Here is a 13,463-nt window from a genome sequence, read left to right as displayed (position 1 = left end):
ATGTTAACTCAGGGCCACTCTTCCTCACTCAAAAAAAAAAGGTGCCGTGAGCCACATGTGGGGGAGAGGAGTCTCAAAACATGCCCAGAAGAGTATCAATTTCACCCCAAGCCTGAAGAGTGAGCACCCCAGCCAGACTCCTCCTCACGCCATAGGGAGAGATTTCAGGGATGCCCACCAACCTGGCAGTCACACCTGGGCTGCCAGAGAGTAGATGCCAGGGACACATGGACCCCAGAGAGCGCCTTGGGCAACTCGCCTTTGACGCTGAAAAGAACATACTAGCCTCCCCAAATTCAGCAGGCCATCTGGGACCCACCGTAGAAATAGAGGGCCCCTGAGGGTAAAGCCCACCCTGAAGAAAGTAAAATACAGAAATGAGAAGGATGGGTTCTCAGCACTATTGCTGCGCCACCAACCCAGCCTCACCCAAAACCACGCTCCTCGAGAACCTTCTGTGACATGAATTCCCGTCATCATTAGTGGGGTGGGTAGGGGAGGGAAGAAGGGAAGGGAGGGGGGAGAAATGGAGGCTCAGTTAGTCTGGAGTGGGGCCAGGAATCTGAATTTCTAACAAATCCCCAGGTGATTCTGAGGGCAGCCAAGGAGGGGACTTGCAGGCAGAGGGGGCACATGACAAAGCTATCCTTATCAAAATACAAACACAGAACAATGGGGCTTACAAGTTAAAAAGGAGAACAGCTCCGAGGGAAAGAAGCCAGCTGTGCTGTCACCCCCTTCATGACCTTGACCACAATGTCAGGGCTATGTTGAGAAAGAACAAGCCATAGTCCTCTTTGTCACCCTGGCATTCACCCCATCAACATAAGAAATAGGGGGCTAGCAATAAGCAAAGAAAACCTGCAGGAAAAGCACAATGCGAAAGCAAAGAAATCCCTCGGATCTGGAATCCCCGGTTCCCAGGCTCTGCCCAAGCTTCCCCACAGGGCCACCAACAGCACACACCTTCCAAGAAAAAAATGCACCTTCCTCATGAAGGAGAACCCAGGAGAGGACAGACTCCAGAAATGCTCATCCTGCTCCTAACACAGACAGAGTCCTGAGCAAAATTAAGGGCACAAAAAATAGCGCGCAGTTCATCTGACAAAGAAAGGCCAGCAACTGTGACAGCTCCTAAAATTGTCAGTGAAATGGCGCAGCTGAATTAAGTAGTAATGATGCAGGTGCCAGGCACTTTCTAGGGAATTAATGACTGCCTGGGAGGAGCTGATGGCCTGAGGCAAAGCCAGGGGCCATTAACCCCAACCAGCCAGCCATGATTCCCCAGGAAGGGCCAGGGAGCTCAGGCACTCAAACGGGGAGGGGCTGGGGCTTCAGAGCCTGCTGGAGGAGACAGGATTCTATTGTCACAGTCCCCGCATGCAGCACTGCAGCCACAGCCAGCCATGAGCAGTACCACACGGCAGGGGCCCCAGGCTTGGGCCTGGGCAGAGCCGTCCTGATCTTGGGACATCTCTTCTCACAGAGATGCTGCATGGCAAGAGCACTAGCACCCCGTCCGCGTGGGTGTCTGCGCATAAGTGTAAACAGAGTAGGTCTTTAGGGCACACATTCGTACTGTAAAAGATGACACGAGTAGAGCCATATTAAAACAGAGCCAGGACAGCCATTTCAGAGGAACTGCCTTGCATGTCTTGTTTCCCTTATCTTCCAAATTGGACCAAACCACCAACACGCCAAGAAGTCAGTAAAGACAAGAATGCCCTTTTTTTTGTAAGGACTGATGAAACTGGACTTCTCTGATGATGGAATCTCCTGCCAATCTGTGAAGTACAAACGCAGCCTTACCTCACCTAGCACCCATGAACTCTTCTTTAATACAACTCACCTCATCTTCCTCCCTTTGTCCCATAAAAACTCTGAGCCCCTCTCCTGTAACTGGGACACTATTTGGGTTTCTACCTGAATCTGAGCTGCCTGAACTCCAATCCTTTGATCCCAAATAAACATTTTGCGTCTTAAACCGGTTTCTGGTTTCGCAGGTTGACAGTACCACACATGCTCATGGCTAAAGTGCAAAACGAAACAAGATGAGGAGGGAAGAGAGCAGCAGTGTGTTATGGTCACAGTTCTGCCACATTCCAGCTGGGTCACCTTGGGGAAACCACGTGACTGCTTAGGGCCAACTGCCTCATCTGTTTAGAAATGGGGTCAATGAGCACCTGTTCTGTCCACTGAGGTAGCAGTTTGGGAATTGCCTGGACCCGGCTGACCCCGGGGTGAGTTGCCTCCTCCAGCCAGCTCCCCCACCCCCACCCTGGACACGTGCAATGACCTCTCTGGCCCTCAGTCCCCTGGGATCCCGCCTCATTCATCTCCACACCAGATCCTGGCTGTCAACTCGAAGTGTGCTCCGAAGTGGGTCCTCACCAGACAGCTGCTAGAGAACCACACCAGTCACACTGCCTGGTGGTGACACAGACACCACCGAAGACAGAGGCACCAGAGGGGAATGCCTATGCTCAGAGGCTGTCAAAGAAGAAGCTGGAGTCTGGTCACCCTCACTGGAGACAGGTAAGCTCAGGAGGGCCTAAAGGAGACGGGTAGTCAGTGACGAGTTTTTCATCACTTTACAACACACTTGATAATCATATAATAACGCTGCTGCAAAACACAGGGACACTGCACTTCTTCTGGAGAGAGCAGCAGAACTGCCAATGCCGTGCTCACCCTCCCAGGGTGGGGGTCTCCTACCCACAAGGGGACAGTTACCAGACCCAGGACAGGACACAGCAGGCACCCGAGGCAGCCTAGCTGACAGCGAGCCTCAGGAAACGTGCATGTCACACGTGGGAGGAAACACGTGTGTCACATGTGAGGAAACGTGTCACATGTGAGAGGAACACACATGCCACATACAAGAGGAACACGCATGTCAGGTGTGGGAGGGAGCTCACGTATGGCATATGAGAGGAAGCAGGTGTGCTATGTGTGGGAGGGAGCACTGTGTCATGTGTGAGCAAGGTGTGTGTCAGGTGTGAGAGGAAGCACACACCACTTATAAGAGGAACATACGTGTCACAAGAGAGAAAATGCATGTCTCATGTGAGTGAGAGGGACTTACGTGTCCTCATGTGAGGGGAAACATGCATGTTGAGTGTGAGGGCTGACTGTTTCCAGAAGTACATGTGAGCACAGCATGCATGTCTGACCCTCCTCCTTCCTCTCGCCTCTCCCTCCTCCCCAGGGCTCCCCGCCCAGGAGTGAACCAAAGGACTATGAAAACACAGGGTCATCGGCAAGTGACACACATTTCATCGGAGTCTGAAGGCCTCAGCTCAAATGCCACCTTCTCTGTGACGCTGGCCCTAATGCCACTAGGAAGAAATAAGTGCCCCTTCTGGTCACACACCTCTCTTACAATTATTACTGCAATTATCTCCAAGTCTGTTTCACCGTTTCACTGAAAGCTCAACTTGAGCGTGAGTGTATCTGCTCATTTTTTGTGTATCTAATACATAACAGAGCGAGGGGAATTAGAATCAGAAATGCTACATAAGCATTTGATGAATGAATGAATGAATGTCCCAACAAGGTCACACACCCTTCCCAGAAACAGAAAAGGAAACACTAGCACTTGGAAAACACTCTTTCATACCTATCATTTGGATTCACAGACAAAAGACCACGACAGGTGAAGGGTGGAAACAGGAAGTTCTAAAACCCATCCTTTAACTCAGCCATGGCTAGGAAAATGTAACTGAGGCCAGGGGCTGCAAGCCTGAACTGACAGTTTAATGAGGAAGTTTGAAAGGAATGAGACAATAATGCAGCAGTTCTGCAAGAAAAGCACTCGAGCAGCAATTACATATTGGAGGATATGGAAAAGGTTTCCAAATGGTTACATACTTGTTACCATAAAATTTAAGCTGGATGTATAACTTTTCTATACCTTAGGACTGGAAAGTTGAGTTTCTAAGACTGATTATTAAGAAGGTCAAAAGTTGGGTGCCAGCCCCGTGGCCTAGCGGTTAAGTTCTACGTGCTCCCCTTTGGCAGCCCGGGTTCCCAGGTTCGGATCCCTGGCATGGACCTACACAAAAAAGGGAGGAAGACTGGCACAGATGTTAGCTCAGGGCAAATCCTCCTCAGCAAAAAAAAGTCAAAAGTCTCTAATATAATGAGAAAATGTCTCTTTCACTATGTCCAATGACTGATGATTTGCATTGTAGAAATGAAGACTGTTTGCCCCAAGAAACCAAATTTGATAAAGCTAGGTAGAGAATTGCAAACTACGTTTATCCTGGAAGGGTGACTTCACCAGCCCACCTGGGATAACTACAGCTCACTACGACAGTGCCACTCATGGCCACTCAGCAGGTAGTCCCGAAGCCTGCAAGAAATGCAAATGATTGGGCCCACACCAGCATTATCTTGCTCAAAAAGGATATAAGTCAGGTCAAGGCACTTTTCATTATTTGGAGCTGATCCTTTCATAACCAAATGGTTTGTAATTTTGGCTGATAAAACCAGGTACAATGTAACATTAATAATGCCTTACATTGCCTCATTTTGTTTTTAATTCATGTGTTTCTGTTAGCTTTTAATATTTTTTGAGAAAAATTATATAAGTATCTCTCATTAAATAATCATAATGGTAATAATAATTTCTTCCTTATTCTCAGAAAGTTGAAAAACTGATGCTCAGGGGCCAGCCCAGTGGCACAGCAGTTAGCTTTGCACATTCTGCTTCAGCCATCCAGGGTTCACTGGTTTGGACCCTGGGTATGCACCTATGCACCGCTTGGCACACCATGCTGTGGCAGGCGTCCCACACATAAAGAAGAGGAAGATGGGCACGGATGTTAGCTCAGGGCTGATCTTCCTCAGCAAAAAGAGGAGGACTGGCAGCAGATGTTAGCTCAGGGCTAATCTTCCTCAAAAAAAAAAAAACAAAACAAAACTGATGCTCAACCAAAAATGTCACTGGTACAGCCTCAGAATTGGGTGAAATTAAAAAGCAAGCAGACGAGAAGAAGGCTCTTAGAAGCCTGGGGACAAAGCCAGGTAGAACACTCTAACACTGCCCTGTGACAGATTCTGCACAAAGCCGATCACCAGACAAAAGCCCCGTGCCTGACTTCAGACTCCTACCCACTGGGCTCCTTTGTGCCAGGCTTTGTGGTCGGGGCAGGGGGGCATGTTGTGGGGGGGCTCCACACTGCGGGCGGCTGAGCTGCCTCAGGGGAAGCAGCTGTGCCTCCATCACCAGCTGTCTGTGCTGCCACCTGGTTAGTCTTCCTCCCTCTCCCCTTCAAGCAGCATCCCCCAGGCGGCATGGTGTCATTATGGGGACTCCTCTTGGCCCGCGAGACAGCCACTGGTAACTATTTTTACAAATCAACCATTCTCACCTGACATTTCCCAGGAGAAAAGTAACACAGACACACAGACACACACACGCACACGCACGCACACGCACACGCACGTTCAGAAAACTGAAAACTAGAAACAAAACAATTTACATCACAACCATTCACGTCACCTGAAGATAACCATGGCTCAAACTTGGAGCCCTCTTGACCTAGTTCCTTCTAGTCTTTATTCTACGTAGAGATTCAATTTTATACTTTATCTACTTTTTTTTATTGTGGTATAACTGACATTATATTAGTCTCAGGTGTACAATGTAGTAATTCAATATTAGTATATATTGAAAAATTATCTTTTTTTACACAATAGTCATCATATAGTATACACAGTTTTAACATTTCGCTGAATCACCTAACAATTCTTAAGTTGTGATGTTTATGAGGACTTAATAACTTATAATGAGCACAGTGTGTGAATACTACTCCACCAACAGTAACCACAGTCAACCAGGATGAGTCATAGGAACCTGCCATTATAAACAACAATTTCATATTATCCAAACTGTTATTTGCACATTTTGACTGCTTCTAATTTTTTACGATTATATGCACCATTATAATACTACTCCTTGTAAATAAAGGTTTTTCTATGTTTTGGGCATAGGAATTACAGGTTAAACAATATGAACATTAACTTATAAAGCTCTAGATGTATATCACCAAATTAGCTGCCAAAATGACTATGCCCATCTAAAACCCCTCATCAACATATGACAGTGACAATTTCATCATACTCCATGCAGTACCGAATATTCTCTGACTACTTTAATGTCATTTCCCCTGTGTGACCATGGTAACTGGGTAGGGGCCCTGCCCCATTCGACATGGCCTTATGTGCATCTCCCCAGGGTCAAAGCCAGTGCACACCTTCACTACACCCACTGCACCTGTGGTGTACAGAAAGTGCACGGCTTTATCCCTATTTTAGCGATGAGGAAAATGAAGTCCAGGAAGCTTAATCCATTTGCTCAAGGTCACACGCTTACGTCAAGCATGAACTAACCCCCAATCTCATGAATATCCAATATTCACCCAACATTCTTTCTATGACAGTGGCCAGAACAGCAAATGGGTCACATCCTATATGTCTACCTGGATCAACTGGCAGTGACAGCCTGGAGCTCTCTGTTGACACAGGACTATGGCCTCGTCCAGGCTCAGCTACAGAGAGTGCTGAGAGCTCTGAAAGAGGTCATCCACTGGCCCGGGGAGATGGGGAGGCTGCCCACGTGCCCGGATGCCTCTCAATCACTTACAGTAAATCCTGTACACGCACAAGACCAAAACAGAAAACTACGACAGCACTGCTACGCAGAGTAAGTTTAAATTGTGGAACTCAATCAGTATATACAGTTGGATATTTAAATCCCAACGAAAGTTTTATTTTGTTTGTGTGGCATTAATCTTCTCAAATGTTGCTTCAAAAACCAAGAGCAAAGTGGTTATAAAACTAAGAATAGGCTTAGTAATTAACATGTATACATTTGTCAAAAATAGTTACCTGATTATCATATTTAAGAGACTGCGTCCCAACCAAAAACCGAATGGCATCTGTTTCTGCAGTCTGAGGTGTAAGAGCACGTGCCTGCAGGAGAGAAGGAAAATACACACCCATTTATGATGTTAGATTTAACAGACAAATTAAAAGGGCAGTTACCTCCTCCATGCTGATGGAGCATCAATTAGCACAAAGATCTGCAAGGCAATTTAGAAATATGTATGAAAAGCCTTCAACTTTTGTACACTGTGTGACACAACGATTCCACTTCAAATGTGTATATGGAAGCAATGTAAATGGGCACGAAAATTAAGCGATAAAGATGTACATTGTGTTTTTTAATAAAACCATAATTTTCAACAGTAATAGACTGGTTGAACGTATTATTCTTCAACAAAACAACAGAAAACAGCTCCCAGCAATGGCAGAGTGGGCAGTTTAAACCAAGTCTGCTGCAGGGGCAACTGGAAAACTAAACAAAACACTGAATTTGTTTCAAGGCCTCAGAAAGCCACCACAGCAATGAAGAAACACCAGGATCTGGGGAAGGAAGTTTAGAGAGGCACGGCCGACCTCTGGCCCACGTTCACCCAGAGGCATCCATCAATCTGGAAAGTGCGGTGAAGCAGCTGAGGCAGAGACAGCGTCTGACAGCCATGGGCTGGGGCACAAACACAAGGGGAAGAGCCCACCTTGGAGAAGGGGCCAGCAACACATGAGGCCTAGGAGTGAAGTGCACTAGAACGAGACCAACGGCATGACTAACGCTCCAACCTTCTGTCCCCAGTCAGATTCAAGGCCATCTGAGCCGGCGGTCTCCCGTTCCTCGCCCACTCTGCTTTGGCTGCCTGTGGCAGATGTTGTCTGCCCTCTTTTCTCACACCCCGAGTGCAACCAGCCCTATCTTTCAGCAAAAAGCTCACCTCACATTCAGCAGGGAAACAGCCATCCAGGCCTCCTGCCTGGAGGAGGAGCGCTCCCTGGCTCCCCAGCTCCCTGGCTGGCCTGCGGCACAAAAAACCCGAGCCCTCTCTCTCCGTTCCCTCTCCTCTCCTCTGGTTCTTCCCTTTAATGGGAAAGGCAGCCCACATCTCCCCTTGTCCTGTGAAAACATCTTACCTTGACTCATTTCCCTCTCAAGCTACTGCCGGATCTTTGTTCCTCCATTCACTGCAGAACTTAACAGTGGCGTGGATACAGAAAGCCTGCCTCAACGCCACCAGTTCCTCCCTCTGCCACCGAATGGCACAGCCCTCCCTGTGGTCAGACCCAAGGGCCTGCCTCCAGCCCCCCGCCAGAGCTCCATACTCCCCTGACACAGGACCCTCCTTCCCTTTGCCTCAAGGACCCCTTTGTGTCTCAGCGCCAGTCCTCTCCCTGCCCCCTCCTCAGGCTGTGGGTTCGCTCCCATGGTCCCTTCCTTACTCTTCTCAGTCCACACTTTCTCCCCAGGCAAGCTCCCTTTCCCACAGGTACACTGTCATGGCTTGGCTGATGATTTCCAAATGTGAATCTGGTGCCCACTAACCAGCTCCAGGCAGTGCTGCCTAACCAAACTGATCCCGAGTGCCCTCCACACACCTGCTCACCTTTCAGCTAACAAGGCCCCTGCCACCCTCCTCTCCTAACCCATCCCACCTAGTAACTGCACATCTGGCCTTCCACATCTCCTCTCCATCCCCCTGCCACACCTCCCCAGTTCTCCCTTAAATCACATTTCCACAACCTCTTAAGCAACGTTCCTGACTTTCTATATTCCAGCTCATCCTCCACCTGGCCACCTCGTCAAGTTACTCTGGACCTCAGGTTTTCAAACAGTGGGCTTAACAATTCATTTCTCTCTTCCCAAACTCTGGGAAATCATACAAAGCAAGAAGGAGAATGAAAAGCAGAAACATAGACTGTCTTCAGTGGAACGCGGAAATATCTATAACCCAGAAGCACAATACAAAAAGTCTCAAAGATGGAGAAGATTTGGGGCCAGCCCGGTGGCGTAGCTGTTAAGTTCACGCATTCCACTTAGTTGGCCCGGGGTTCTCCCGTTCAGATCCCAGGCACGGACCTACACATCACTTAACAAGCCATGCTGTGGCAGGCATCCCACATATAAAGTAGAGGAGGATGGGCACGGATGTTAGCTCAGGGCCAATCTTCCTCACAAAAAAGCATACTGTAAAAAATAAATAAATAAATATCAACAAAAACTTCGAAGTAAAATATTTAAAAGAACCCAGCAGAGTCCTGTTTCATGATCAAATGGAATTCTTCCCAAGAATGCATTTAGAAAGTTAGGTCCAACATTTAAAGTTAGGACTACAACTGACCAAAGAAATCAAAAAGAAAAATCATATGATTGTATGATCAGTTCCATGGATACCAAAAGCATTTGAAAAACTGAATCTCTCTCTTTGACTGTAAACTCCTAACAGGTAAACCCTGTGAGCCCTCCAGAGGTGAGCCTGGTGCCACAGGGATTTCCTGCCCTGGCAGCAGGCAGACCCTCCCCTCAGCCGGCGGAGGGTAGAAAAGCCCGGAGCCTGCTCCTCTCCCGTGGCTGCACTGACCACAGGACTCCAGGTGAACCTCCAAGACCACCAGGCAGGTACCAGGAAGCCGGCCTCCCAGTCGCTCCTACCTTTACATGGCTCATGTAATTTCCACTGCTGGCTTTCTAGCCTGGTAGGAATTCCAGGGAAAGTCATCATTCTCGCCAGGCTTCAAACCCACATGGTCCTTTCTGGCCTTGCCGAGGTCACATCCTTAACTTCTAAGAAGGGCAGCACTGGGCTCAAATAGGAGCCACGGGACATGCCCCTACGTTGTTCACACCCCTATTGCCCCATCCACAGCACTGGGCACTCTAAGTCACATGCCTGCCTCTCCCACCTAGGTATGCAGGACGCCACCACTAGCTGAAGCCACACTCCTCCCCCTATGCCCTCAGAGCTGACACAAGGGATCACTCGGTGTGTCTGTTAAATTATTAGTGGCCCTCACAACTAATGAAGGTCTTCAAAGGTTCAAAGAAATAAGCTTGCAAGAGAGAAACAATTCTGGAGAAATATTTATAATAAAGATCATAATAATTAACAAAGAACAATGTATATGATATTTGAACATGCAAAAAATCTATAAAATGAAACTATAAGATGGCTTTGTGCTGAAATGCAATGTCTTCATGCATCAGTTTGGAAGCAGCAAATCCATTTACTGTTTGATCACGGTTACTGTAAGTCCAGTAAAATAATTCTCCTCCCTTTAAGAAAAAGAGTTCTGAAACTCCCCCAAGAAATGATAGTATTACGTGTCTTATTAACGTAAACAGATTTTCAGCCATCCTCTTGCAAGGCAAACATGATAGGAACGCCATGCCCTAGATCACCCAGCCATGAAAATGGAGACACACACACTTAAAAACAGCGCAGGGGACACGACGTCAGGAACTGGAACCCCCAGAAGAGAAACCTGCACTTTACAGGGACACAAATAAATCATATATACACACACATACATATATATCCATCCTGAGCCATGTATGTTTTGAGGAAGAAAAATAAAAATGAGAAACGCAAGCAAGCGAGAGCCAGCTCTGATGGCCTAGCAGCTAAAGTTCAGTGCACTCCACTTCGGCAGCCCTCATTTGGTTCCCAGGCACGGAACCACACCACTTGTCTGTCAGCAGCCATGCTGTGGTGGCAGTTCACACAGAAGATGCAGAAGAACTTACAACTATACACAACTATGTACTAGGGCTTTCGGTTGGGGGGGGCAGGAAGGAAGAGGGAGGAAGATTGGCAACAGATGTTAGTGTAGGGTGAATCTTCCCCTGCAAAAAAAAAAAAAACCAGCAAGTGAGTAGTAAGCTAGAACCAAAAACATGTCTGAGGTTTCCAACTAAATCTACAACATAAACAAACAAATAATAATAAAAACAAAGCATCAAAATATTCTCCAAATTGAAGTTACACTTTTATTTCACTTGGTTGAACTCTCTGGGCTTCTCCTAAGCCTTGCTATTTCCCAGGAAAACATTCAGATCTATTTCCTTTAACCACTTAGGCAAACGTATGACATTCACTTGAAGACCAATCCCTGTCAGGTGCCTGATTCATATCACTAGGCCCCACGTTGAATTTACATGGTGTGGCCTTAAAATTCATTTCTCTCTTCCCAAACTAGGAAATCATGCAAAGCAAGAAGGAGAATGAAAAGCAGAAACATAAACCCTGTCTTCAATGAAACTCGGAAACATCTATAATCCAAAAGTACACTACAAGAAGAAGGCTCAAAAATGGAGATTAGAGCTGAGAGAAGACGCTGAAGAGGACGCAGGCGGTGACATCCCCAGACACAGGCAGAGGAGCACAGTTCTCTGAGTCAAGTGTGTGCCTGGAAGGGCAATGCCTAAACAATGCCTGGGACCTGCTTGTGACTAAGACTGCAGCCTGATTTTGGTTTAGGCTGCCCTGCTCCCATCTTCCAATTACCTTGACTGACTCAGTGATCCAACAAACAGGTATTATGCAGCTTCTAGGGGACAGAAGAGAAATAAGATGTCTTTCTCAGCCCTGCTGTCCACCGAGAGGAAGGTGGGCCTGCTCTTGAACGTCTGCTTCTGACAGCATCAATACTCTAAATGAGGACCTAAACATGTAGGAGCCAGGGGGTCTTGTTCTGAACAAAAGGACTCACAAAGCAAACAGAGCACTGATCAGGAGGAACCCAGGCCTGAAGCAGCTTCTCTAAGATCCACAAGAGGTTTCACTGCTCTAAAGCCAAGTGTCCTCAATTTTTAAATGGGAAAGAATAATACCCACTCCCAGGGCTGTTGTGACAATTAAATGCCCTGTCATATGACTGTCACAAAGTATCTACTCAGAAAAATCTACCAAAATGAAACAAAAAACAAAACCGGACACAGGACAAAAGCTGGGGTGGAGAGTTTGTGAGAAAGCAGAACGGAGTGGAGCAAGAAGGGAGGGGAGGGAGCCCCAGGAGGGATGTTTCCAAGAAAACAAAACAAGAGAACTGATGAGTAACGGGACAGGTCAACCTCACAGAAAAGCATCTCGCACAGCATCTACAGAGCTGTTGATGGGAAGGTCAAGGCTCACGACTACCACACAAGCAAAACTAAACAAAGGAAAAAAGGAGGCATTTAACAACTATGGGAAAAATGAAAAGTTGCACAAGAAAAAAAATGAAATCATAGTACCCTACTTGAATCAGCAGTCAACAAAATTCATACAATTACAAAAACGAAAACCCTGAATACGGATTTGGCAAAAATTTGTGATATAACTATACTAGGAGTCTAAAGGAAGGCAAGGAGAGAGCATTAAAAAAGCCAAAAATCCTCGTGTGACATGACATGCAGTTACCAGATTACGTCCAAGAGATAAAAGCAGGTAAGGTAAAGACTAGAAGAAACCATTTTTAAAAAGTTGAAAGTGCTTGTTCCCAGGGAATCAGAATAGATGGAAAGGGAGTGTTTAGAGCCTGCTGATTTTAATCAGATTTTCAGGAATTTTACTTCTTAAACGACTCAAAAGAATTACTTGGGTTTTTAAAAAGTTTTAAATATACAAAAATAAAAAGAACCAAAATTGTGAACACAAGTCCACAGTCCCTTCCTATGAGCTCAAAGATGGCAGTCATATGATCCCCAAATGCCCATAAACACTAACGTGCTCAGCATTTTCTTCTTTTATTGAGCCCTTTGTGCGGGTCTTCTGCCTTTTACTTACTGTAGTAGCACCTCACTTTCCCCTCCAAACCTCATCACCCCCAGTCAATGGTCAACAGTCAGACCCCCGTCGATCTGAACGGCACTGAAACCAAACCTCCACTATAATTTTCAGTTTTTGACGTTTACCTCAGTAATGGTTCTTCAAACGCAAGAAAGTCATGGCTCGCGAAGTTGTTTAAAGAACTACAAAACCAGCTACTTCTCTCAAGATAAAGAAATTCAGATAAAATAGTTGACGCCCAAGGCAAGGATCCATTCCATCGATTTGTCAAATCCCAGGAAACAACATTTAATTATCTCAAAGATCCAACCCTGAAGATCAAACCCTCTGGGTTATTTAGGAGATTTCTTAAGGAGATCAAAAAGTTAATAAGTACACAGGCGAAAGATGCACCCACCTGTGTCACGCAGGACCCCAGCCCGTCCTGGGTGACCAAGTGATGTCACCCAGGACCCTGGCCCGTTTTGGGTGACCAACTGATGTCACGCAGGACCCCGGCCCGTCATGGATGACCAGGCCCTTTAGCCCCACAAAGCCCCAGTGTCCTCGGCTGCGCAGAGGGAACCGGGGACCTCGCTCTGCAAACCGCGCGACGCCGTAGGGCCCTCCTGTGACCCACCTGGAACTCCAGCCCGTAAATCACCGGCGCGTCGTCCTCCATGCTGCGGCCGCTCAGACGCCTAAGGTCAGTCCCTAGAGCCGACACACCCCTACCTCAACGCCCATTCATTCCCTCCCGGCCAGGCGGCGCCGAACCAGATACTTTCTGGCCCATCCCACCTCCCGTAGGGCTCACTTCCTGTGTTTTTCTGACGCGTCATC

The 13,463-nt window shown here is 47.1% G+C and overlaps 1 protein-coding gene across 2 annotated transcripts in view; it reads right to left on the bottom strand.

Moving 5' to 3' along the window:
- The window catches only part of EIPR1 (EARP complex and GARP complex interacting protein 1), a 135,895-nt gene extending 122,432 nt beyond the window's left edge, over positions 1-13,463 (bottom strand). Inside the window, exons 1-2 of one of the 2 annotated variants that reach the window (XM_014866799.3) lie at positions 13,261-13,463; positions 6,895-6,978 (exon numbers count right to left, since the gene is read on the bottom strand). In XM_014866799.3, coding sequence (XP_014722285.1) covers positions 6,895-6,978; positions 13,261-13,302 — 126 coding nt within the window. In that variant the 5' untranslated portion in view covers positions 13,303-13,463. The remainder of the gene's footprint in view (positions 1-6,894; positions 6,979-13,260) is intronic. The other variant, XM_070512666.1, reaches the window with a different exon arrangement.

The sequence above is a fragment of the Equus asinus genome, chromosome 6 (assembly GCF_041296235.1).
Source record: "Equus asinus isolate D_3611 breed Donkey chromosome 6, EquAss-T2T_v2, whole genome shotgun sequence".
Classification (NCBI taxonomy): Eukaryota; Metazoa; Chordata; class Mammalia; order Perissodactyla; family Equidae; genus Equus; species Equus asinus.
The sequence above is the reverse complement of the archived record's forward strand: the minus strand, read 5'-3'. Positions and strand labels throughout refer to the sequence as shown.